The sequence below is a fragment of the Notechis scutatus genome, chromosome 2 (assembly GCF_049901735.1).
Source record: "Notechis scutatus isolate UNSWTSFEM ecotype Mainland chromosome 2, rNotScu1.2, whole genome shotgun sequence".
Lineage (NCBI taxonomy): Eukaryota > Metazoa > Chordata > Lepidosauria > Squamata > Elapidae > Notechis > Notechis scutatus.
In genome coordinates, this window is record NC_142010.1 from 153,431,032 (window position 1) to 153,451,843 (window position 20,812).

The window sequence follows — 20,812 nt, forward strand, 5'->3', positions numbered from 1 at the left end:
AATTTCCAAGGGTAATAAGTGTCTTGACAGAGCTGGAACATAAAATTATCCCATGATCAAACAATTGTGTTTAACTACCAGGAAAACCCAATACAGCTTTGCTCAGACACTTGTCTCAAACAAGGGAGCAGGGGCCCCTCCCTTTTACTCTTGGCTAAAAAGCACCACTGTAAGGAACATCTTATCACTGAGCTGGGGCACCTCTCCTTACAAGTGGAAACAAGCTCTTAAGGGCCACTGCCAAATAAAATCGCAGTCATCTTTGCCTCACTTACTCTCTGTGGGAGTGGGAGGTAACAGCCCAACCGTGCTGGTCACTGCACTAGCCAACTCATTGAGGCCATTGCTCTCACTGGCAGGATCATTAAGGCTATCAGCAGGAGCCAGAGCTTCTGTAGGCAAGTGGGCAGGCAACTGATGCTGAGGAGGTGGCGGCTGCTGCTGCTGCTGTTGCTGCTGTTGCTGAACGGCAGCTGCCGCCGCCGCTGCTGCCGCCTGAGCCTCCTGAAGCTGCTGTTGCTGCTGCTGCACCAGGGCTGCCAAGTCTTGCTGAGTAAGCACGATGGGGATGGCAGTGGGCTGTCCTTCAGGGCCCTCTGAACTCAGGTGGCCTAGTTCAGCCTGTGTGGCTGCTGCCTCTGAGGTATCCATGGCTTCTCCAGGACCTGTTCAAGAAAGAAGAGAGCTAAATCAGGCATGTCCAAGTCACAGCCTGTATGCGGCCCTGGATAGCTAATAATGCAGGTCTACAGGGTAGATAGTATATATAATAGACTGTGTCTGTATAATACATACATACATACACATATAGTATATATAATCTTTCTTTTTTAATAATAAAAAATATAAAAAAGCATGATTATTTATATATACAATCTATATTATATATTTTTGTATGTGGCCCAAGATATTTTCTCCTTCCTCAACGCAGACCAGGCAAGCCAAAAGAACTCTTATGGGCTAAATGTTTACCTCAGACCCAAGAAAGGTAGCAGGGTCTTTTCACCAAGGACAGACCTGGCTGCCTCATGTGGTGAGTGGAGATGATTCCAGAGAGGAAAACAGAAGGCTACAAGTACTCACCCATTACAGCCTGCTGGGCTGCTTGCAAGACCGCCTGGATGGCCAGGGCTTGTGCCTCTTCAGTGGCAGCAGCTTGGGCAGCAGCCTCTGCAGCAGCTGTTACGGCTAGTTCCTCAGGAGTCAATCCTGTCACCATCAGAGTGGTGGTGCCCGCCTGGCTCTCCGCCATCAGTTCCTGAGGCAATGCTAACTGCTCCACCTCTGAGGACGGCGGAGCTGCAGGAGTGGCCTGGGGCAGCACCACCATAGCCACAGACTCTTGGGTGGGGGCTGCTGGTGTGGGTGGTGCCTCTTCAGTAGGAGGGGCAAGTTCTGGATGGGAAGCAGGTTCACCCAGAGGGCCTTCGGTTGGCGGCGTGCCAGCTGAGGCGACCTGTGCTTGCCCCTGAGGCTCAGGGGTTGCAACTGCGGTCTGCATCTCTATGGAGGGCTGCAGTGGTTCGGAGGGTGCCGGAAGGGAATCTGTGCTGGTGGCATCAGAAGTCTCAACAGGGGGAACTGCCTCGCCTGCAGGGACATCAGTGAGCGAGGAGATGTTCTGCAACAGGAAGGATGGATAGAAAGGTGTAATGTTTGAATTCCGGACCAGGCAGCATTGAGTCTACCACGAACACTTTTTATACAAACACTAGGGCCTAGGAGCATCTCCATTGGATCGGGTTAAAGGCTCAGCTAAACCAGCCGTCTCCACTGAGAAGGCATCATGTATCACTTCTTAAATCATTTCACTGTTGTGGTTAATACCTCTTCTTTCACATTCTGCTCTTTTTCTTTGACATTATCCTATCCCCCCCCCCCCAAGGAATGCTGTTTCTTCTTTGAGGATTCTTAGAGATATATTTGGGGAAGAGATATTACATTGAGCCAAATTAAGCTGATTTTGGGGGATGTATATGTGCACACATATTTGTGGAAACGGCAATATTTATATCCATTTATATCTACATAACATATTTGGACTAAAATGAGCCAATTACGAGGAACTAGAAACAGTGCTGCTGAGGCATGTAGACAATTTGAAGCAGAAATCTTTCTTTCTATTCTGAAATATGAAGTGACCGGTATAAGCAATGGAAGGAAAGCAGAAATCTTCAGGTTAATATGATAGTCCTGTGTCTGCTGAATGCAAACTGCCAACATTTTGCCAGGAATAACTCCATCTCCTCAAAGCCAGCTATAGAATCATCTAGGGAATCTCAATTCTTGTCTGGAATGAACCAAAGAAAAAAGGAAACAAGATCCAGTTCCTCCTCTGATTCTCACCGGTACAGAAGGCCCTGGTGCTGGCGTGGACTGGGTGACAGTAGTGACAGCTCTGATTTGAGTGGAGGGAACTGTGGTCACCACAGCAGTATTGGGGCTGCTAGCAGCTGGACTCTCCGTCACCGGTATCTCAGGTTCCCCTTGTTGCCCATTGGTAGCAGGTGGCTGATCTGCAGAAAGAAAACAAGTTACACAGTGAAGACAAAGGTGCAAGAAAGGGTCTTTGGTTGTGAGAATCCACTGAATCTCCAGGATTTGAAATAGTTGTTTCAAAAGATCGAAACTTAAAACAAAACGTTCCATATTTTGGAATTCACCCCCAACTTTGTTGCTTCATTCCATGAGTGCTTTAATATATAGAAAAAGTGACTTGAAGCTCAACTTCCTACTTTGTCATTCTAAAGTTACAAAATAGAAAATGTGTGGTAGATCCATTTGAGAATTATCTACCACCTGACTGAGAAAATCTGATCAAGTGGATATCTAAAACAAAACTTAGTGCTTTAGCAAACTTAAAAATGTTAGGTAAGCAGAAATAAAGACGTTTTTGAAACCTGTCCGCACAATGTTTAAACCAACATCCCGAGTCAGACTGTTTTAAACTGAAAATAAGATACTTGTTTGTTTTGTGAAGAATTTTGTGGCAAATTCTTACTGTTTGCCTATCTCATTCTTAGGTAGCAAGTTGTTCATTAGAGGACAGAATTTTTCTAGGGCCAAATCTCATACACTTCTTAAAATTGGAAAAAAATGCCTTGCACAAATTTTTAAGTGAGGAATATACATGCTATAGAAAATTCTGGGCTATAGCTTGAACAGGCACCGAGAGAAGTAAAGAATGCTATCCAGATAAACCCATTTTTCAATAATTGTACTTTGTACGGGATGATTGACAGCAGTGAGGACAATATTTTTCAGAGATACTGGATTTAGTTTTATCTATGCCCCCAAAGAATTACAATTTCAAAGCAGCTATTATAGAGCTACGAAACTTCTGAATACATGCAGTGCTTGATTATAGTGATTCTAAAACAAGGATAAATAAAAATTCTAAAGGTAGATAAAGAAAAATACAACTTAGTAAACCTTATATATTTTGGGGATACAATATAATATAATATGATGCTATTATGAATTTCCGCTTTCACTGCTTGCTAAGGAACAACAGTGTGTCTGAAACAAGCCAAGATACACTGCAAACAATTCTGTAAAATTCTCCAATCTACAACAGGCCCATGCAACGCACTGATCACAGATCAGGTCACCCAAACATTTTGTGAACCGTGTAGCCTAAATTATTCAGTTCATTTCCAAGCGCACACTGTTAAAGAATAATATTGCCCTGTACCATTAAAAGTACCGAGGAATCCCTGAGGTTACCCAGAGAAGTCTGAAAATCCCTATATAAGAACATAAAACATGTTTCTAATACCCATCCTTAGTGTTCGTTTACCTTGGTTAGCACCCATGGAAGAAGTAACTGTGGTGGCAGTATGGGTGGTTCCCGTTTCATGGGTCTCACAAGGAGGGTTTGAGCATACTCTGGGTGTTGAGCTCTGAGGCAAAGATCCAGCAATCCCTGGTGGTTCTCTCTCAGGAGATTTTCTCAGTTCTGAGTTGCCACATTGTGCTGGTGCTGAGCTGGAAGACTGAGCGCCATCACCTCCTATGCTGGGTGTCATTGTGGTGCTGGTGGAGTTGGTTTGCTGTGTTTCACAGGGTGGAGTAACAGGGGGGTGCTGGTGCTGGGCACCTTCATTTTGTTCAGCTCCCAGGTTTGATGTGGTAGTGGTGGCTGTGTTCGTAGTACCAGTCTCATGAGTCTCACAAGGTGGATTCGAGCACACTTGCTGTCCCACGGCTATCTTGGAAGTCGCTGTGGTAGCTGTGTTGGTGGTACCCGTTTCATGAATTTCACAAGGTGGATTGGAGCACACCTGCTGGGTAGTACCCAGGTTTGATGTCGTTACGGTAGCTGCATTTGTGGTACCCGTTTCATGAGTTTCACAAGGTGGATTGGAGCACACCTGCTGGGTAGCACCCAGGTTTGATGTCGTTATGGTAGCTGCATTTGTGGTACCTGTTTCATGAGTTTCACAAGGTGGATTGGAGCACACCTGCTGGGTAGCACCCAGGTTTGATGTCGTTACGGTAGCTGCATTTGTGGTACCTGTTTCATGAGTTTCACAAGGTGGATTAGAGCACACTTGAAGATTTGTATCCTTGGTATCCGTGCTATGGGTCTTGCAAGATGCACTTGACTGAACTGGCACATCAATTTTGACAGACATGGTGGTGCTGGTAGAGTTGGTTTGCTGTGTTTGGCATGGAGGGTTGGCAGATCCCATCCATTCGCCATCTGGCTGCCCCTGGCCCATGAGGGACCGAGCTGTGGTGGCAGTATTGGTGGTATGAGTATGATGGGATTCACACTGGACTTTTTTCAGGGCTTGTGGTCTTTCATTGCTTTTCTCTACGGTAGTGCCAGAGGCAGCACTAGGCGAGCCAGCAGCTGGCACGAAACTTACAATTTGAACTGCACATGGATGTTCTGAGGGAATATCTCTTTTTGTTGTCATGGTAGTGCTGGTGCTACCTGTCTGCTTTGTTTGGCATGAAGTGTTAGTCAATTCCTTCTGTCCGTCATCAGGTTGCCCTTGGTCCATGTTTGAGGTGGTGGTGGTAGCAGTGTTTGTAGTGCCAGTCTCGTGGGTTTCGCGGGGAGGATTGGAACACACTAGCTGGCCTGTACCTACAATGGGCTTTACTGTCATAGTGGTGCCAGTGGCGCTGGTCTGGAAAGTATGGCATGGTGGATCTGAGGGCGCCCTCTCTGTTTTGGAGGTGGTGGCTGTATTGGTTGTGCCAGTCTCATGAGTTTCACAAGGTGGATTGGAACATATCTTCTGCCCAGCACTCAGAACAGTGGTTGCTGTGTTGGTGGTACCAGTCTCATGCATCTCACAAGGAGGATTGGAGCATATCCGCACCAGTCGACCATTGGGCTGAAGGCCACCACCTTCCTGCCCATCACACACAAACTGTAACTGAGCTGGCCCACCCAAAGTGCCCACAACTGTGGTCGTAGCTGTGTTGGTTGTGCCAGTATCATGTGTTTCACAGGGTGGATTGGAGCACACCAGTGTAACAGTGTTTGGCTGTGACTCTCCTTGCCCCGGCTCAGCGATGGTGACTGTGGCTGTGGGCTGCTCTGTGGTGGGAGAGGCCAAGATAGAAACAGGCAAATCATGCACCGGCTGGGCCTCTACACCACTGGGGGTGGTAATCAGGGTGACTTGAGTAGGTTGAGAAACAGGCTAGGGGGAGTGAAACAAATACACATAGGTTAGCAGAGAGACTTCTAGTCAAGAGACATATCTAAATCACACATAAGATTTACAAGCATTCTGTTATGCAGAAGAGTATGGCTTAACTATATTTTAGGCTGCAGTCATTACAAATTATCTTTCGTGTGTAAAGTAAATAGTCCTTGCACTTATAAAAGCTACAGCTATATCATGGAGAAATATGAATTTAATAACCCTCTGCAAAATATCCACACAGTGCATTTATACATGCAAGAAATATACTCTGGGGAATATTTAAAAATATATCTCCCAAGTACTTTCATTCTGATGCAGTCTAGTGTAGAATTCTGCAATCTGATTTTTAAAAATCTATTTTTAATTCCTTTACCCATCACTTCTCATTCTTTTTCTGTACCTTGTACAATACTGCTTACCCTGAAAGGGGCTATAGTGTGATGTACGTACACAAGCATTTATGGAGAAGCAGTATTTTATATACTAGCATTATAAAAGTCTGCAACAAGATTCAAGATGCAGATTAAAATACATACTTTGATATAAAGTAATTGGAGACACAGATCTTCATGTGATCTTGATGATAAAGATCTCGTAAAGAAGTCCATGACCCATGTTAGATAAAAAAGATGGGCACAGCAAGTTGTCTAATCCCAGGACAAAAGCTCTCACCTGTTGCAAATGCAAGCTATTCTTGCCCAAAACAGAGAGCTGCTCATGACATGCATGCTGCCTGTTTCAAACCAATACATGCTGATACCTAAGGTAACTACTAGGGTTCTCCCCCCCCCCCCATAACAATTCTCATGACATCTATGAATTGCAACAGAATGGCTACTTTGTACTGTTTAAAAAAAAAGGGGGGGTATTGTATTGTAAGAAAAGCAGCCTGGTTCTCTAGATAGTTTGAACTGCAATTCCATGGTCATTGGCCATGTTTGCTAGAGTTATAGGATTTGAAGTCCAAGGCGTCTGAAGGGTACTAGCTGCCTATCCTTTCCAAACAAGAATTATCAGGAACATCAAGTCCTGGATAATAGTTAAAAGCCAGTAAGAAACCTCAGACAGGAAAAATCCAACTGTTCGGGTACACAGTCTCTTCCAACTACATCCTTTTTACAATATGTTCCCTTCACACAACCCTGCGTCATTTTCAGGCTTGTAAGAATCTGGTTTTCATATATTGCTTTTAATAGCTACCAGTCCTCTTCCTCTAGGAACCCTCTAAATACATCATCCTTTTTTCTAACTACAATCAGACCCACTCTACTACATGAAGAGTCTCAACTAATAGCCAACATCATAAACATAAAACATCATTCTTTGACACCACCTGTGTCAACATCTATCACCACATTTCATGCTGCACGTTTATCGTGGGCTATGCAGAGCACCACGCTGTCTTGAAGGTAGTATTCATCATTTTGTTGGGAAACATTGCTTGCAATTTTTGACCAGGCCAAAACCATACCTGCATAGTGATGGTGGGAGTGGTGAGGCCTGCTGCTGCTGTCAGGGTTGTCTGTGCTGCTGAGACAGTGATGGCAGCTGGGTTGATGACCTGGCTGGAAAGTGTGGCAATGGTCCCCAAGGTGGTAATAGGTGTAGCCAAGGAAGCATTAGTATTGTGTGCCCCAGTTCCAGCTAGGCTTGTTGAGACTGTGCCTGTTACAGTGCCTAAGGTTGTAACCCCTTAAAAGATACAAGGAAAAAGAAAACCTTAGAGAGCTAAAACTCTGTAAGACAGAGGTCTCATTCTCGCGGCCCGCGGGCCAATTGCGGCCCGCAGGACGATATCCTGTGGCCCCCACCGTGATATGAAAGTATAATATTAGTGCCGCCCGCAGGGGGAATGGACCTCTGAACGTTTTTTGTGGAATCCCTTATGCGGCCCAGCCTCACCCAGACTCTGCCTCCAGCGGCCCCCAGGTAAATTGTGTTTGAGACCCCTGCTGTAAGAGGTATCCAGGTTAATTTCAGTAACCTTAGTACATAGAAACATGGGCTCTGAAGTTCCTGGTCACATTTCTAGGCCATATATCTGTAGACTGGCAAAAATACATGGTTAGCGGCAGAGGTGGTATTCAGCAGGTTCTGACCAGTTCTGGAGAACCGGTAGCGGAAATTTTGAGTAGTTCAGAGAACCGGCAAATCCCACCTCTGACTGGAGATTTCACAGTATCCTTCCCCTGCCACGCCCACCAAGCCACGCCCACATAACCGGTAGTAAAAAAAATTGAATCTTACCACTGGTTAGTGGGCCAGTTTTGCAGCGCACAGAGGATCCTGTGCGCTGGGAAGATGTCCATAGGCCCTAAAACCTATCCATTTAACCGCTGACGCACTATGGAAAGCAAATGCACTCAGATAACCTCTAAATCCATTAATTCTTCCTCCAGCTTAATGCTTTTACCTGTTGTTCCTTTCACGACCAAAGTGGTAACAGTAGGCTTGACTGCAGACACAGTGACAGGGGTAACAAGTCGTACTCCACCCATAGGGACAGTTCGCAAGATTGTGCCAGGTTGTCCTGGTGCTCCCTTAAGCACTACCTATGAAAACACACACTTTTCATATTAAACTGTTGAAGTCAGAACAGGGCTTCTAACATCTTCTCAACCTGTCATCTAGCTCACCTGTGTTACGCCTTGCTGTCCATGACTTGTGGTTAATTTGGGTACTGCTGTAATGATCTTGGCGGGTGTACCAGTGCCCGCGGTCATCACTTTTGTGGTGATAATGGTGATGGGAGACTTAATCCCAGTACTACTAGTAACACCTGAAAATAAAAAATAGAATATGAATACACACACACATTCTCTCTCCCCACTCCCAACAACCATGCTGTGATCCCACTGGTTGATGTACAACCCAATGGTCCACAGACTTATGAAACAGGATGATAACTGCTACGGTAAATCAAGTTCCATTTCTTACCTGTGCCACCTGCTTGTGTAATAATAGCTGACATGGGGATGGTCTTGATAATAGTGGTGGTATTAGGCTTTGTTGTGTTGGGTGACACGCTGCTGATGCCCAGGATAGTAGGCTTAGTGCCTGTGCCACCTGCCTGAGAGGTGGTGATGATTGTGGTGGGCTTGCCATCTGCTGAAGTCACTAGTTTTAGAATAGTGCCAGCAGGTAGAGGCCCTTTGGTCTTAAGAGGGAACATAAAAAAAAAAAAAACAAGAATCAGAACAATGCAGGGCGTCTCAATATTCTTGCATTCCACAAGCTGAAAACATACTAGAGGGGAAAAAATGGTGGGCAAAGAAAAAGAGGCATATAGGCAATTGGGGTGAGAATGGCATACACCCTAGGACTGGGGTTACAACTCGCATTGCTCCTCCATTGTATGTTCTTACCTGGATTATCTGAGTCATAGGACCAGTTGATGCTTGGCCTGTTACAGCTGATGTCTGGACTGGTTTGGTCTGCACAACAGACATCACTTTTCCCAAATTGGAAATCTGCTCCCCCCAAAAAAAAGAAAGAGAGAAAGTCTGCTTTAAGACTCCTTACATCTTCTAATATAAAGGGACATGGTCCCCTTCCTCTAATCCACTCAGCAATTATTTAACCAGCAAAACATCCAGCAATCATTTATGAGTAGCCTGTTTAGTTTTAGTTTACTTTATTGTCATTGCACCTCGTACAACAAAATCAAGCACCATCATGACCATGAAAATAAACACAAACACGCTGTTAAATGAGAGCATCTGCTCAGCATTACATAAAAAAAGCTGAGGGCTCACTGAAAATGCTAACTTATAGGAAGAGCAAGTTGACAGAAAAAAGCCTCCATTTCCAGCATCCTCTCTTAAACCCCTATTCAAAAGAGTTGTGCTTACCAATGCACTTCCTCCAGGCACAGAGATAGGGCTTTTCACCAATGTGATGGTCTTCGTTACCCCACCCACTACGGTCGTCATCACCTGGGCCTGCTGTGCTACAGTGACAGTGCCTGATTTGTGCACGGTGATGATGGGCCGGGTAGGTGTGTTAGTGGTGGATGAAGAGACTGAAGTGCCCACCTGGGCAGCTGCTGTCTTCAGCATGCGGGTGGCCGGATTGCTCACCTGTTTGTTTAACAAGGTCAGTATTTAAAAAGAAAAAAAGCATCTTATAAGAGTCTGTGGAGGCAATAGGAATTCTCACAACTTTTTATTACAGATAGAACATGATACCAACAAATCAGGCATGATATTCCCCTCTGAAAAAAAAAAATCTGAAAAGTAGCCAGGGGTGCAGGGGTTGCCTAAGCACCTGCTAAGCATCCGATCAGCTCCCCGCCCTGACCTCAACTAACCCCCCCCTTTCTCTCTTTCCTCTCCCCCCCCACCTCCCCTCCAGGTCTTCCCCAGCGACCCCTCCCTGCATGGAAGCCTCAGCTGGTGCTTTCGGGCTCTTCCTCACCCCCCTGCATGAGATCCTCCAAGCTGCGGGCTAAAGCCGGCAGGGGTCCTCCGGGCTGATCACGCAGGCACCTGACAGCTGGGGGGGAGGGGCGGGAGAAGAGACCCGGGGCGTGACGTGGGTCCACTTTCCTCCCCATGGAGAACTTTTTTGCGTCCAGCGCGGGTAGTTCGGCGAGAGGCGGCGGCGGCTCTATAACCTCAAAGGCAGCTTTCGCCCGGCATCAGCGCGCGCGCACGCCCACAAACAAAACACCCAAACACAGACTCACTATCCCCACAGCGCGAGAACAGGAATAATAGTCTTCTTCCCCCCCCCACTCCGCCCGCCACTAGCCTTGCGGTTGCGACTTGTGTCCCCGCCCCTTGCCTCGGTTTTCCTGCAACTGACTCCCGCCTCACACTTTTGAAAGAGAGCGGCCCGAGGAGTCGTTGAAGCCCTGGGGGGGGGGGGGAAGAGAAAGGCGTATTATTACACGAGCCTTTTAAACTCGTGAGAATGGACTTCCCGGGCAAAAACCATTTATTTACATCTGGGCGGCCAGGAATCGTTTGCAAAAGCGCTTCGCCTACGCCAGTCCTCTTTGCAAAGCGCCGCCGCGGCTCTTCCTTTTTGCCTTTCCCTTCCCAAGGCAACGCGGGACTGGAGCCGCGCCGGCAGTAGCAACTCCTGACTCAGGGGGCCTCCGAGGGGAGGGGAAGGAGGAGAAGGGGGGGAAGGGGGGCCAGGGCCGATTCCCAAAAAAATCGGAATTCCGATTTTAGTCGGAAGAGTATCATGTCTGAACAAATGTAAATCTAGGATCCAAAGTATTTGCCCTATCCTTTTTGTCATGTACTAATTCCAACAAAACTGGTGAACCATTCATACTATGGGAATATAACTTCCGAGTCCAATTCAAGGTTTTGGTAATCACCTTTAAAGTGTTTTCTGATACAGGTCAGATTGACTGAGGGACAGCCTTGTCTCAATGGGATCAGTCTATCCCACTTGATCAGGCAGAAGGGGCATTGTACAATCTCTATTGGTCAGTCTACGCTCACGTGTGGAAGAGCCTTTTTCTGCTGTGGCCCCCCATTCTTGGAAATATCTCGGCCTGTCCCCGCTTAATTCTGCCAGTTAGCCTAAGGTCTTCACAGGGGATGCTCATCATTGGAGGTGGTGGGTGTATTGATTGGGAAGAGACTGCCCCCATACCGATTTTGCTTTTCTGACTCCTGCCTTTGTATTTAATATCTTCAATGTTATTAATATTTTCTGTATTTATGATTTTGTAAGATGTCCCAAGTGGCTTTTCAGAGTGAGATGGGAGGCATATAAATTTAATAGAGCAAAGAAACAAATATGCCATGGATACTCACCATGACTGGAGAAGAAGCAACTTTAACTGTGGTGGGTAATGTAGCAGTGCCTGGGGACATTGCGACAGTCTTAACTATGGTAGCAGCAGTAGGCATGGTTAACATAGTGGGGGCTGAGGATGGCGGGATTTTCTGAGTGGCTGCAGCAGCAGCTGCCAGAGCTGCCATGCCACTCATCTGAGAGCTGCTACCAATCACCTAAGTTTAAGGGGGAAAAGTCAGTGAGTTAATACCACTAGGATTCTTTGCAAATAACAATGAAAATGTATTAATGATATAGACAGACAGGATGAGATGTGAGGAATTCCTTCTTTCAGCATAGCTCCCCATCACTCCTGCCTTCACTTACCGTCCCTTGAGTGCTCTGTGTGGGTACCACCATGCGTACCCCAGCCGGCAAAGAAGTCACGGTCACTGGGCCTTTCCCAGCTAGTCCTGCTGACCGCACTGTTACCAGTGGTGCTCCTGTGGTAGCTTGTGGACCAGTGACCTTCAGCACAGCTGGAACAGCTGCGGAAAGAAAACAAGGTGAAATTTTAGACTACATATAAATAAGGGTTATACCGAAATATTTTAGAAGTACTTTAATGATTCAAGTAGTCTGGTTTGTTTTTTTTGAGCCTTCCAAAGTGACAGTTGCTTTAAGAATCACAATATGACTTCACAGAGAAGCCACAAAATGGCAAATGTCTAAAGCAACACTTCAAAATCAATTTGGATGCACGCATGTGATAGATTTCTACCTATTCCAGTTATGGAACACTATCCTAGCAAAATGAAGTTAATTTGGGAACTACATTTTTTTATTGACCCACGCCCTTGGCAGGATAGAACAGCAGTAGCAAGCAAAATGCTCCAAATTCTAAACAGCTAATCAAATAGTACCACTACAAGTATGAAACACTCCTGGAATGGCTGGAACATCCCATTTTAAGTTTAAAATCTTTTCCCTTTGAAACAATTTGCAGATTATACGATGCATCATAAGGATAGCTCATCTTTTTCCTCTAATGGAAAAATGTGAAAAGCACTCAGCTGTGTGGCTTTAAATTTTTGGAATGCACAAGTAGAAAAATAAAGGATTATGAGAATATTCTTTGAAATATGAACCTGAAAGTACACTGTGTTCAATGGAGTTCAAGTCCACTCTATTTACTTTTCAGATAATTCTTAAGAAAAAGAATTTCAGAAGACTGACATTAAGGAAAAAAACACCATGTAACAGACGTCCCCCCCCACCTTTTTTTTTTCCAAACTGAAGGTGCTCTTACTAAGCAGGGCTTTCTGCTAAGAAGGAAACTCAGACTTTAAGGGCTGTACACAATTAGCCCAGCTTTTGAAAGGGGGAAAAAATGACTGGATTAAAACAGAAAACAAAAAACGTCTCCCTTACTTTGTGGACGAGGAGTAGCAGTGGCAGCTGCTGGAGGAGGCCCTGGCATTGGGCTTGTAGGCACAGTAGGAAGCACCTGGATGGTTGTTGTGGTTGGTGGGGCAGGAGCAGCAGCGGCGGCGGCGGCGGCAGGGGCTGCAGCAACAGCTGTGGTCTGTGGCAGCAGGGTTATACCCATTTGTGCCAAAGGCTGCACGGCAGGGACAGGTGCGGCAGCAGCAGGGGCAGGGCTCTTGGGAGGATTGACAGGCACTGAGGGCACAGGATTAGCAGCTGGCGAGGAGGCAGCTGGGATGTCGTATTTCTGCAGTTGGAGTAAGTAAGTGTCCGCAGTTGGGACAGAACCCCAGCTCACTTCCAAGGAGTTGGTGTTGGCACGAACCAGCTGAACCCGTGAAGGGGGTGGAGGTTTCTCTGTGGGTAAAAGAGAACGGTAGATGGTATTAGGAAAATTGCCCCACTGTTATCTGTTACGAGTACAAACTCCCACATTCCAAAGAAAACAAGTTTTCCATACCAGTTTAAACACACACTTGAAAGGATAGATTAGATTTTTCCCCTGAAGATACTGTCACAATACAGCACCAAAATATTGCTGTTTCCTCCCCAAACTTTTTAAAACTTCTTTTGATAGGGTGATAAAGTACCATTTGAGGTTCTAACTGTCCACCACTTTAATTCCCACAAAATGCCTTTGGCTAAACATTTTTTAAAACCAGGAAAAATAACTTTTCCTTCTGCTTTCTAAAAAGCTTGAGACTGAGAAATTTGCAATTATACTGTTTCATAGACCAAAAAAATAATAACCAAAAACCCACCATAAAACCAAGAAAGGGATACGTATGGAATCTTCTACAATCATCATCAAAATATTTAATTTAAAAGTTACTTATGGAAAGCATGATATAAAACCCATACAATCTCAACAGGGTCTAGTTTAGTTTTACTATTGGATCCTATTTTAATTTAGACACCCTGATTACTTTTTGTGGGATGAGGAGAACAATCAATGTAACACTGGTATTATCCATCGTGCACTTGGATTTATAGGGTGAAGCTATAGATCCAAAAGTTTTGGATTCTCTTTAAAAGAATGCAGAAAATGCATCCAGAGCAATGCACTATACTCGGTTCCCATCAGAAATTCCAATATGAAAGCAACATCCACTTGTTCACACCTTCCTGAAATGTGTACTTCAGGATGTAATTGAAGCAGCAACATGTTTCACTGTTCTACCATATTTTAAAACTTTCCATACAGAAAACCAGTTTGTTCAAATATTGGCACTATTTATGTTCCCGTGACAGATGATGACTCTCAACATCTTTAAATAATTTCTTAAGAAATTAAGAGAGTCAGTTTGTGTAATAATTAACATGCTGGCCTAGAAACCAGGAGACTGTGAATTCTAGTCTCACCTTAGGAAGGAAAGCTGTCTGGTGACTTTGAGGCAGTCATTCTATCTTATCCTAACCTACCTCAAACGGTTGTTGTTGTGGGGAAAATAGGAGGAAGGAGTACCCTGTTTCTCCAACAATACGGCCTCCCCCAATAGGAAGTCCCAGCATGTTTTATAGGCATGAAATGAAATTAAGCCCCTCCCCCCCCCCAAATTAAGGCCTATATTAAAACATGCGAAATGGGGGGAAGGGTGGGCTTGCCGTTAGGAAGTACTTTTGTGGCACACCCGGATATGGTGCTGCCTGCATTGACCCCGATACGAAGTGCCCCACCAACGCCGAGGTCAACATCCAAGCTGTCGCCGCCCGCCCTAAGATGCAAGGGGGGGGAATTAAGTCACTCCCGAAAAGACGGCCTAGCCATTCGGGGCTCAAAAAAAAAAAAAAAGATCCGGCCTTATTATATGAGAAACACGGTATTAGATATGTTCACTGCCTTGAGTTACTATAAAGTAATAAAGGCAGGATAAAAAAAATCTAATAAAATTAGGAGAATCCAAGCAAACAGCATAAGCCTATGAGACTTAACAGACTGCAACGTCATAGAAGCCTGAGTAATATATAAATAGGTAGATAGTATCCCCCCGCCCCTGCAATACTTCTATCTAGCCTTCTTACCGGTCTCAAGATACCAGAGATCTTTGCAGCAAACCTGGTTGTTCCAGGCTTTACGGTAGCCATCACGGCCACTCCAGATGTACAAGCGGGTATTAATGGCCACGGCACAATGCCCTGCACGTGCCCGTGGAGTATTCTCTTCCAGTGTGTCCATCAGAATGGGCTCCCAAGCCATGGAGTCTGCATTGACAGATATATGCACAAAAAATCAGGCTTCTTAGTAGAATATCAAGCAACTAAGGTTAAAAGAGGCACTTCCTTTATGTCCTCCTCACATACCTAAGTTGAGACAGGCCAGAGTATTTGTGCATTTCCATTCCTTTTCATGTGTAGCCACTTTGACATCATCCATAACAAGGGGCACCCAGCCACCAAATACATACATTCTGCCAAAGAAAGAAAAGAACAAAAATTGAAATTTGGGTGAGAAATCAGTCTGAAACATGTCAGGATAGGAGCGGAACTTACTTGTTCCCAATGGTTGTGGCTGAATGCAGACTACGAGGGAGTGGAGCCACCCCTCTCAGATTGGGCTTGTTCCACGTCAGAGAATCTAGAGAAAGAAACATACCAGAGGTCATTGTTTCCAAAAGGTCTAGCCTCTAAGTCTTCCAAAACACAGTACACATACAAACTGGCTAGTGCTTGGATAGAACTAAAATTGTTGTGCCCTAGGATCTGCTCTATCTAAAAGCCTGTTTAAAATCTGTCCCCACTCAACTTTGTTGCTTTTACCGATATCAAGGGTCCAGAGATCACCAAGACGACAACCACTCATGCCCCCGTATATGACCAGTTTGGATTTTTTGTTGTCTTTTTCTGTGTAGACCACAGCAGTATGGGATTCTCGTGGTGGAGGCAATACACCATAGGTGATGGGAATATCCCAGGACCCCACACCAGATCCTGGCCGCAGCTCCAAGATATAGAGGTCATTTAGGTACCTGTAAAAGAAAAAGAGAGAGAGAAAATGTGAAGGCCAGGTGAGAAATTGTAGCTCTCCTGTTTTTTGCTGTTTGTTTTTGATACCACTTGGGATGTTTTCTTAAAAACTGGAGAAAAGGTAAAATAAAAGGGAACATGGCTCATTACAACATTGCACAAAACCTGTTCTTTCTGATCTAAACTGGCAAAAAGTCATTGTACCTGGACTGCAGAAGCACATCATATCAATGTACCTGGGGATGTTATTCTTAGGATCTTCACTGTCATTGGCCAATCCCCCAAAAAGGTAACATTTGTTGCCCACCAACGAGAAGCTATGGCCAAGGCGGGGACATGGTGTGGACCCATTCTTGGGCATCTTGGCCTTTAATCTCTTCCATTCCCAACGGCTGGCCTAGAATAATAAAGGATCAAATCATTATTAACCTAAGCAATGCAAATTAATATAAAGAACTAAGTTGATTAATATAAAGCACTCACCTGCAATTCATACAGATCATTGCTGTACTTGCCATATTCAACCATTCCACCAAATACTAGGAGACGAGTTCCATCACAAACAAAACCATATGCAGCACAACCAGGTGGAATGTCTCCACGCACAGCTGGGATGAACCACTGGTTTGTAGCTGGAAAAAAAGAAAGAAATATGAAGGACAGCTTACATTCAAATACAATAGAGCTTCATGTGAGAACATTCTGGAAGCAACTCAGGGCTGGACAATTAGGATTTTACTCTTTCTCTCTTAACTGATACTTTATCAAATAAAGGAGCTCTACAAAAATTGGAACTACTCACTCACTTTAGAAGCTGTGTGTGTGTGTGTTGAAAATGAGATTGCCATCATTGCAATTATATTCTTATTTGCTCTCTCAACTAACAATTTACACAGGATCTTTCAAAAAAAAATGGCAGTCTTTCAGGATAGCCTAAAATAAAGGAAGCAGCCTGTGAGAGTAAAGGATGTCAGAGAAAAGAAAACCTTCCTTCCTGCTCTGGGACAACTGTCTGGATGAATGCAGCAGATAGCAGTAAGAGGCATGGGCGCTGAACTGTTTACAATGAGCAGGCAAAAGGAAGCAACCTATCAGAAGATGAGAGATGAGGCAGCTGCCAATCAGGAAGCTGAGACCCACCCACTTCTATCCAGCTCTAGTTACACAGTAAGAGGACTCCCAACTGTTGGATATCTAGATGCTGTGGCTGACACTAAAAGTGGAGGAGGAAGGCATTCTCCCTCCTGCATGTGCTTGCCAGCCAACATACTGCTTCATTCCACATATTTATTCTTGGACTTAACTAGTTATAGTCCCTCCTGTTTAGCCAGCATTGCACTGGCACTTACTGGGATTTTGATAGGCCTCCCAATCTAGCACTTCTACTTTCCAAACTCCCACCACCACCACCACCTTCCAAGTACTTGGTTTGTTAGTTACTAAAATATTCTTTTGTACTGTTTGTCTCAAGGGCTGTATTAACAGCAAGGTAGCAGTGGCATGAAAGCACTAAAGATACAAAAAGCAGAAAGCAAAAGGATCTATACAGTGTGATATTGAATTAAAGAATGCATTTTCTAAGACGGAAACTTTTACTCATGCAAGAAAAGGAAATGCCAATTTCAAACAAAAATTAAAAATTATCTGAATACTTTTGTTGAAGAGAATTTTTCTGCTTTGACTTTCTTAAAACATTTTGAGTTTGATTTTTTTCCAGAATACACAATGAGCCTGAAGCCTTTGCTCACTTATATCTATTTTAAATGTTTCATAGTTTTAAAATATGATTAGATCAATATCATGAGGGTTATTGAGTTTATTAACAATGTGAAAATCTGAATTCTTCCATTGAATTCTCAAAGCTAATATTTGTAGATATCCTCTGCAACGTTACTCTGGCAATGCTACTTTTATCATTTCCGTTACTAACAGAGTACATGTGCTAACCTTACTGTGGCATGTTACCGAGACTGAAAATGAGACTAGTAAACCAAGTCCAGTCTTTACGAACCAACACGCTTTCTCTAGAAATAAACTGTGCTAACTCTGTCGGAACTGTGGTCTCCTGGAATGCATCCAAAGGAGTCTAAACACCATCAATCTTGAGACCATCTATCTAGAGCTCCCCTCCTCAATTAGTAAAGCCTCAACTTTACAAGCCGCTAACCTTTAATTAAAAATATAAAGGCTAGGTAGGGATGGCATATATCTGCAGGGTAGAACACAACTTTTCCAATTGGCACTATAAATAAACCCAGGTGCTGAACTATTTTAGGGAATTTCAAACCAGAATTGAGACTACAGGCAATTAATAGCCTGATACTCAAGATAAATTGACCCCTCTCAATTAGCTATAATGTGAAATGTTTCAGCATTTGCTCCCTACCACAGCATTACTGTGGCATTCAGTTCAGTTGCATTCTTATGCATCCAAGCCAAGGGGAAAAAACAGGCAACAAAGGGTTAAAAGCTGTAGCATTCAAAAGTTAAATTTTTAGGCGCCAAGTCCTTGGGGAAGAAAAGCTCCTGTGAGCACTGCCCCGCCATCTCATCACGAGTGCATTTGAGAGTCCATGAGGGAAAATAGTGTATTATCACTGCAAGGAGAGATAAAATTACAATGCCAAGCAAAGTTGCACGGGTACTCACAAAGCGCCAGATTAATATGAAAGCACAAGAACTTTGTGTCCTTAAAGCACCCTGCGCTATGTTCAAAACTGGTTCACGGGCTTCATTGATGGATAGTTCTCTAGATATTTTTCTGCTTTCAATCAAGTTGGCAGAGATCTTTCTCTTTTTGCCAACTATTCATTCCTCCACCTCCCACATTGTTGTAAGACTGATGATTTGAACTCCTATGGTTTTGACAAAACAATCCTGAGGTACGCTGTTGCTAGTCTGATGGGCATTCAGCCAAAAAAAACATTGCTTTTATGTCCTTTCTGCAAAAATAAATCAATTCCTACACAAGCCAAGCACAAGCGTGTAAAACGGAAAAGGTCTCCAATGTGAAGATGCTAGAATTCCATCTAATAGCTGTTCCAAGGCACATGCCAGTTATCACATTGGAAAGGCTGAAGAAAATTCATGAGAAACAAGACTTTACCGTTGTTTCATCTTTACAGTTCTCTCCTCTATCACTTATCTTTCCATACACCAATCACTTTGAGAAAATGAAAGCAGTTACACAAATGTAATGGGTCTTATAGAAACTTGCTAATATATAACAGTAGTTGCAGATACTTTTTTTTCTATACAAGAGATATTGGAGATCATATGTTCATGGGAGAACTAAATCACTCTGGGACCAATTATAGACGATCTTTTGCCCAATGGACCCAAATGGGGCAGTGCCCTGGTCCTACGAATACCCTAAATACTGTTGCCCATTCAGGCCCCCCCTTACCTGTGTTATAGACATGCAACTCATCCACGATGCCCTCATTGCCCCCTCCGAAGACCACAATCAGCTCTTTGATTGCCACAGCTCTGTGTCCATGTCGGGGCCGAGGCACAGGGCCTGACCACCCAATCACACGCTTCCAGCGGGGCTGCAGCAGCCCTGCAGTGGCCCCAACACCTGTTGGGGAGCCCCCACTAGGGACAACAGGAGAGGCCATAGAAAGCACCTCCTCACTCTCAATAAGTAGCCTTTCTAGCAATCAGTCCTCTAAAACAGCAGAGTCGTAAGGGCTTCCTTATTAGTTCTGATTCCCAAGCGGTGGCTCAAAAAAGATCCCCCTAAGCCACATGCACTCTCTTCCGAGGTAAGACTGTTCGTGGAAGCAACACCAGATTTACTTTCTTCAGAGGACAAGAGCAAAGCAGTCCTCCCCAGTGAGGCAAGACGCCCACGATCCTTCTAACTACTATGACACCCCCTCACCCCGGGCACCGGGTCACAGTCACCTCCTTTGCTGCAAACAAACTAATTCGGAGTAGTTGTGAACAAGAAAAGTAAAAAAATAAAATATTCCCCTCCCTCTCCCCCCGAAAAAAAAACTCTTGGCGGGACAAGTAGCTGCCCTTTTTATTTCGTGAGGCAGACACAGCTTAGAGGCATACCCCGTTACTGAAAAACTCCTAAGGCTCCCTTTCCGACAATGAGTTTCGATGACCGTATTTCTCCCCGCACGACCGGAATACAGAAATCTCTATGGAGCAGACACCCACCCTTGCAATAAGAGAGGGGCTAATACAAAATTACCCCAATTGCCTCCTGCCTTTTCAAAACCAACACCAATTCCCCCTGCGAGGGAACTACCCCGCGTGGGGCAGTTACTCCTCCCCCCTCGTAACAGGGCCCCTCTGCCGCCCCCCTCCGGCCCCCGCTCAGAGCCCGGCCCTGGGAGCCGCCATCTTGTGTTGCCCGGACGGAAAATGGCGGCCGCAGAGAGGGAGAAGCCGCCTCCCCCTCGTTCCCCCACCCGGCGCGTCTTCCCCGCTGATCCTGCCTATTCCCCAGCCCGGAATTCTAAGCCAGGGCGCTCTCCCTCCGGCTTCCAAGCGCAACGGGCAGCTCGATCCAGCCCCGCTGTACGGCACCGATGGGCAAGCTACGGCTCCAGGCGCCTTCACGCCGCCCTGGGAGCCGCCATCTTGCGCCTGTGAGGAGTCTCTCTTCCTCGGCAGCGCCTGAAGGCGGAGCCAAAACGAGGCCTCTGTACGGAACCCCTCCCACTAGGGCGCCGCCATTTTCGGTGGGCAGGGCTGCTTGGGCACCGCCATGTTGGGGGACCGCCAAGTTCCCCTCTTTCTTTTGCGGTGCGTGTGGAGGGCAAATTCTGGGCCGGTTTCACCGCACTTTTTATTATTATTTTTATTCGAAGCTCAACAAGTTTGTCAGTGTTTTTCCCGGCTGTGAGCTGTGTAAACTCTCCGAATGTTGTGTGTGTATGTTGCCATTTTGAATATAAAACTCCGCCCCTTTTGCATTTTTAAAAAATCTGCTC

The 20,812-nt window shown here is 45.1% G+C and overlaps 1 protein-coding gene across 2 annotated transcripts in view; it reads right to left on the reverse strand.

Annotated features, from left to right (window-relative positions):
* The window catches only part of HCFC1 (host cell factor C1), a 24,970-nt gene extending 4,494 nt beyond the window's left edge, over positions 1-20,476 (reverse strand). Inside the window, exons 1-20 of one of the 2 annotated variants that reach the window (XM_087956871.1) lie at positions 19,926-20,476; positions 16,344-16,492; positions 16,097-16,257; positions 15,654-15,862; positions 15,387-15,471; positions 15,198-15,304; positions 14,919-15,098; positions 12,840-13,253; positions 11,796-11,956; positions 11,447-11,644; positions 9,521-9,748; positions 9,035-9,139; positions 8,607-8,826; positions 8,306-8,448; positions 8,083-8,221; positions 7,141-7,361; positions 3,800-5,663; positions 2,347-2,516; positions 1,084-1,621; positions 276-665 (exon numbers count right to left, since the gene is read on the reverse strand). In XM_087956871.1, coding sequence (XP_087812997.1) covers positions 276-665; positions 1,084-1,621; positions 2,347-2,516; positions 3,800-5,663; positions 7,141-7,361; positions 8,083-8,221; positions 8,306-8,448; positions 8,607-8,826; positions 9,035-9,139; positions 9,521-9,748; positions 11,447-11,644; positions 11,796-11,956; positions 12,840-13,253; positions 14,919-15,098; positions 15,198-15,304; positions 15,387-15,471; positions 15,654-15,862; positions 16,097-16,257; positions 16,344-16,388 — 5,578 coding nt within the window. In that variant the 5' untranslated portion in view covers positions 16,389-16,492; positions 19,926-20,476. Of the gene's footprint in view, positions 1-275; positions 666-1,083; positions 1,622-2,346; positions 2,517-3,799; positions 5,664-7,140; positions 7,362-8,082; positions 8,222-8,305; positions 8,449-8,606; positions 8,827-9,034; positions 9,140-9,520; positions 9,749-11,446; positions 11,645-11,795; positions 11,957-12,839; positions 13,254-14,918; positions 15,099-15,197; positions 15,305-15,386; positions 15,472-15,653; positions 15,863-16,096; positions 16,258-16,343; positions 16,493-19,266 lie in introns of both variants that reach the window. The other variant, XM_026676193.2, reaches the window with a different exon arrangement.
* Positions 20,477-20,812: the final 336 nt, after the last annotated feature.